The sequence below is a fragment of the Aquarana catesbeiana genome, linkage group LG12, assembly GCF_042186555.1.
Source record: "Aquarana catesbeiana isolate 2022-GZ linkage group LG12, ASM4218655v1, whole genome shotgun sequence".
NCBI classification, from domain to species: domain Eukaryota; kingdom Metazoa; phylum Chordata; class Amphibia; order Anura; family Ranidae; genus Aquarana; species Aquarana catesbeiana.
The window spans coordinates 215,885,516-215,891,153 of record NC_133335.1 but is presented as its reverse complement, the minus strand read 5'-3'; the positions used below and the strand labels follow the sequence as shown (position 1 = coordinate 215,891,153).

The 5,638-nt window shown below is 44.7% G+C and overlaps 1 protein-coding gene across 1 annotated transcript in view; it reads right to left on the bottom strand.

The window, feature by feature from the left end:
- Nucleotides 1-992: 992 nt before the first annotated feature.
- The window catches only part of CANT1 (calcium activated nucleotidase 1), a 20,082-nt gene continuing 15,436 nt past the window's right edge, over nt 993-5,638 (bottom strand). The window contains exon 4 of the mRNA XM_073606683.1: nt 993-2,886. Coding sequence (XP_073462784.1) covers nt 2,516-2,886 — 371 coding nt within the window. The 3' untranslated portion in view covers nt 993-2,515. The remainder of the gene's footprint in view (nt 2,887-5,638) is intronic.

Genomic DNA, 5,638 nt, shown 5'->3' with positions numbered 1-5,638 from the left:
AAGCTGCCCATTCCTCTTGGCAAAAAGCCTCCAGTTCCTGTAAATTCTTGGGCTGTCTTGCATGAACTGCATGTTTGAGATCTCCCCAGAGTGGCTCAATGATATTGAGGTCAGGAGACTGAGATGGCCACTCCAGAACCTTCAATGTAGTCTGCTGTAGCCAATGACAGGTCGACTTGACCTTGTGTTTTGGATCATTGTCATGTTGGAATCTCCAAGTACGTCCCATGCGCAGCTTCCTGGCTGATGAATACAAATGTTCCTCCAGTATTTAATAACATACTGCATTCATCTTGCCATCAATTTTGACCAAATTTCCCATGCCTTTGTAGTTCACACATCCCCAAAACATCAGCGATCCACCTCCGTACCTTTCATCATAGGTCTTGTTAACTCCTCTCCAAATGTAGCGTTTATGGTTGTGACCAAAAAGCTTAAATTTGGTCTCATCACTCCAAATGACTTTGTGCCAGAAGGTTTGAGGCTTGTCTCGGTGCTGTTTGGCGTATTATAAGCAAATACTTTGTGGCATTTGAGTAGTAATGGTTTTCTTCTGGTGACTTGACCATGCAGCCCATCTTTCTTCAAGTGCCTCCTTATTGTGCATCTTGAAACAGCCACACCACATGTTTTCAGAGAGTCCTGTATTTCACCTGAAGTTATTTGTGGGTTTCTTTGCATCCCAAACAATTTTCCTGGCAGTTGTGGCTGAAATTTTAGTTGGTCTACCTGACCGTGGTTTCTTTCAACAGAATCCCTCATTTTCCACTTCTTGATTAGAGTTTGAACACTGCCGATTGGTATTCTCAATTCCTTTGATATCTTTTTATATCCCTTTCCTGTTTTATACAGTTGAACTACCTTTTCCTGCAGATCCTTTGACAATTCTTTTGCTTTCCCCATGACTCAGCATCCAAAAACATCAGTGCAGCATTGGATGAAAGATGCAAGGGTCTGTCAGAAGTCCAGAAACTCATTGACCTTTTATACACACACACACACTAATTACAAGCAAACAGATCACAGGTGAGGATGGTTACCTTTAATAGCCATTCAAACCCCTTTGTGTCAACTTGTGTGCATGTTATCAGGCCAAAATCACCAGGGTATGTAAACTTTTGAACAGGGACATTTGGGTCGTTTCTGTTGTCATTATGATTTAAAAAGAGTAAACGCAATTGATTGATAATGAATGGCTTCAGCCAAACACTAACCATGAGTGAAAGAAATTTTTTTGTGTCATCATTCATATTCTCTGAAAAATGGCCAAGAAATCATAAATTCTGCCAGGGTATGTAAACTTATGAGCACAACTGTATGTACCTTCCTTTCTGTACCTGCCATGCCTTTCTGGTGTCAGGAGCAGAAGTAAGTTCTAAGACGTGAGCTGGGACTCCCTCCCCTCCACTGCTCCCATGTGACAGCGCTGCTGAGGACTCCCCTCCACTGCTCCCATGTGACAGCGCTGCTGAGGACTCCCCTGCACTGCTCCCATGTGACAGCGCTGCTGAGGACTCCCCTGCACTGCTCCCATGTGACAGCGCTGCTGAGGACTCCCCTCCACTGCTCCCATGTGACAGCGCTGCTGAGGACTCCCCTCCACTGCTCCCATGTGACAGCGCTGCTGAGGACTCCCCTCCACTGCTCCCATGTGACAGCGCTGCTGAGGACTCCCCTCCACTGCTCCCATGTGACAGCGCTGCTGAGGACTCCCCTGCACTGCTCCCATGTGACAGCGCTGCTGAGGACTCCCCTGCACTGCTCCCATGTGACAGCACTGCTGAGGACTCCCCTGCACTGCTCCCATGTGATAGTACTAGGTGTCTAAGCAGCCAATCACAATTGCTATGAGAAAGGAAGGGGTGCGAGTCACACACTTTTCATATCTGGAATTATCGGACATATTTCTACCACTCCTGGTGGCCATATGCATTGGTGGGGTGGTGAAGGGAAGGTAACTGTTTGCAGCCAGGGGAGGGCAGCAGCCAAGTGAACCTGTCATTTTGCCCATGGTACGGGTTTACTTTCCTAGGCCTGCAGGCTCTTGGCATTCTCCCTCCCTTCTGAATGTTCACTGATGGGCAAAATTAAGACCTCCTAGAGCAGTGTTCCTCAACTCCAGTCCTCAAGGCGCACCAACAGGTCATGTTTTCAGGATTTCCCTCAGAGAAAACAGCTGTGGTAATTACTAAGGCGGTGAAACTAATCAAATCACCTGTGCAAAATAATGGGAAGCCTGAAAACATGACCTGTTGGGGCGCCTTGAGGACTGGAGTTGAGAAACACTGTCCTAGAGATTGCGATGGGAGGAGTTGAGAACACACAGCTTTAAGGATCATGGTGTTCCCAGAACAGAAGGCTAACAACAACCCCACAGCTGTACCTGGAGGGGTTGTCTAGCGTCACCAAGCATGGTCATGGATAAAAAACCCAAAATAAAAACCCTGGGAAAGTAGTCCGTGTTCTGTCCGTTAGTTCATGTGGAGTTTTCAAGTTTGGCTGGAGTGCGTTCTTCTTATATAAACTCGATTCCTTCATATTTAACGTTCCCGATCTTCATCTCAGGAAGGAGCACCCGGCCGTCCAGGATGAAGACAGTGATGTAGGTGGCCACCTGGCCGTTATTCTCTTCCGATTTGAGTGCCACGATGATCTGATCATCTGTGCCCGGGATGAACTTAAAGGAGGAGAAGCCATGGGTGGGTATCTGGGGGCCCACGTGGGAGAGGGTAATGTCTGAGAAGTCGGCCGAGGAACGTAACAGGATGTTGGCACCGCGCTGCTCGTCCTCCTTCTCGCTGTACCTTTCTTTGCTGGCCCGACGGGGCAAGAAGAACCAGCTGTGCAGAGAGTCGCTCCATGCAGCAGACTCGTGGATCAAGTAACCTGTAGGGGGCGGAAAAGAATACAGTTCAGAATTTTCAGGAAGTAAATCAGTTAGAAGGTATGCATGGGTGTATAAGAAGCAAACGGTTGCTCCAGGATTTTATTATCATAATATGCTGCCTTTCGCAGATTTCGCTGCAAAACCATGCAGAAAATATCCTGCAGTATTTAGTCTCCACCACTAGATGTCACTAGTCTTCTGCTTTGAATGACAGCCAGCATCTTTCTGTAAGCCTAGGCTGTCGTGGATCCACCAATGGCTGAAGAACATCAACACGCAGCCGGAACTCACAGTTCTCCTGGAATAAGTGCAAATAGGAAGGGAGAGGCTTTATTGGACTTTAATGGTACCGTATATGAACTGATGTTAGACAGTCAGAAGTAAAATATTTGAAAAGATTTATTACAAAAATACATATGATGATAGATTTTTACAGATTAAAACCAGTAGTGATAATCAAAACAGAACATTAAATTCTCCAGTTGCACCACATTGTAACAACTGGAACATAGATACCATCTGTATATTGGTTGCTCTACATGTTTCGCTGATTTACATAAGCAGCTTCTTCAGGAGATTATACAGTTAGATGGTGATTAAAAGATGATCACATTAATATGTTTTTTCTTTAATTTTCATAGTTATGTGATAATCATCTTTTAATCACCATCTAACTGTATAATAAATCTCCTGAAGAAGCTGCTAATGTAAATCAGCGAAACATGTAGCGCAACCAATATACAGATGGCATCTATGTTCCAGTTGTTACAATGTGGTTTGACTAGAGAATTTAATGTTCTGTTTTGATTATCACTACTTGTTTTGATCTGTAAAAATCTATCATATGTATTTTTGTAATAAATCTTTTCAAATATTTTTCTTCTGACGATCTAGCATCAGTTGATATACGGTACCATTAAAGTCCAACAAAGCCTCTGCCTTCCTATTTGCACATTTTGTTGGGACAAAGGTACCATAAATAATATCCTTATTGTCATGGCAATAAAAAAATTAACAAAATAAAAAAAAAAAATCTGATTTTTTTTTTTTTTAATTTAAATAGTTTTTGGATTTTTATCAAATTTATTTTAATAACATGCTTTTAGAGTAGAAATCTATCTAAAGATAGTTTTCTATGCAAGGTACAATAATAATTCAGTTTATTCAGCATGAAATGGAGCTTAGTTATGTAGAATGAGGCTGTATATTCTGCAATATTTACATTTTTGGTAAACTCATTTAATGAAACCAAGCTCTGCAAGCTGAGATAACATGCACTGCATTGATGCATTCACACAATTTCACAGTAATCATGAGATAAAACAAAGTTCAGGAATATTCCTTTATCCCATTTTTTTGCAAATCTATGTACACTACAAACTGTATGATTGAATCGGTTCTGATATCGCTGTTTCACTAACCAGACAGAAAACCTGTTTGTTTGCAAATATTAAAAATTCTAACTACCAGAAGGAATGAGTCCTTACATTTAAAGAGCACCTGTCATTTCAGATCCATCATGGCAGCGCCTGTTAGCGGGGCATCCCCTCACCTGCTGCCGCCACGTCCCTCACCTTGTTGTGTCACTGCCACATCACCAGCCGTCCCATTAAAGTGAATGGGACTGTCGGTGAGTCAACAGCGAGGAGGAGCCGCTGCGGAACAGAGATGACAGTTGCTCTTTAAAAATTATCATTTAAATCGACTTCAACCTGAATGGGGGTGTCATTAACATTGTATTGACACTCCCAGCAGTTGGCATATGTCAGTGTGAACTGCCTTGCGAGTCGGGTGCGATGCGGGAACCCCCAGTGGATTCGCAGTGTTCCCACATCGCACCGATGTGAACTGAGACTCAAGCTCATTGAGAGAACATTTCCCTGCCCTGAGTACATATTTGCTCTGTGTAAGATTCCAGCACAGCTCTTATCTCTGTACCTCAGCCAACTATAAAAAGGTAACCACCTACAGAGAAAACGGTTACCTAACCTACGAGAGAGAGAGAGAGAGAGAGAGAGAGAACGAGAGAGAGAGAGAGAGAGAGAGAGAGAGAGAGAGAGAGAGAGAGAACGAGAGAGAGAGCGAACGAGAGAGAGAGAGAACGAGAGAGAGAGCGAACGAGAGAGAGAGAGAACGAGAGAGAGAGCGAACGAGAGAGAGAGAGAACGAGAGAGAGAGCGAACGAGAGAGAGAGCGAACGAGAGAGAGAGCGAACGAGAGAACGAGAGAGCGAGAGAACGAGAGAGCGAGAGAACGAGAGAGCGAGAGAACGAGAGAGAGAGAGAGAGAGCGAACGAGAGAGAACGAGAGAGAACGAGAGAGAGAGCGAACGAGGAGAACGAGAGAGAAAGCGAACGAGAGAGCGAACGAGAGAACGAGAGAACGAGAGAGAGCGAACGAGAGAGAGAGCGAACGAGAGAGAGAGCGAACGAGAGAGAGAGCGAACGAGAGAGAGAGCGAACGAGAGAACGAGAGAGCGAGAGAACGAGAGAGCGAGAGAACGAGAGAGCGAGAGAGAGCGAACGAGAGAGAACGAGAGAGAACGAGAGAGAGAGCGAACGAGAGAACGAGAGAGAGAGCGAACGAGAGAACGAGAGAGAGAGCGAACGAGAGAACGAGAGAGAGAGCGAACGAGAGAACGAGAGAGAGCGAACGAGAGAGAGAGCGAACGAGAGAGAGAGCGAATGAGAGAACGAGAGAGAAAGAGAACGAGAGAGAAAGAGAACGAGAGAGAAAGAGAACGAGAGAGAA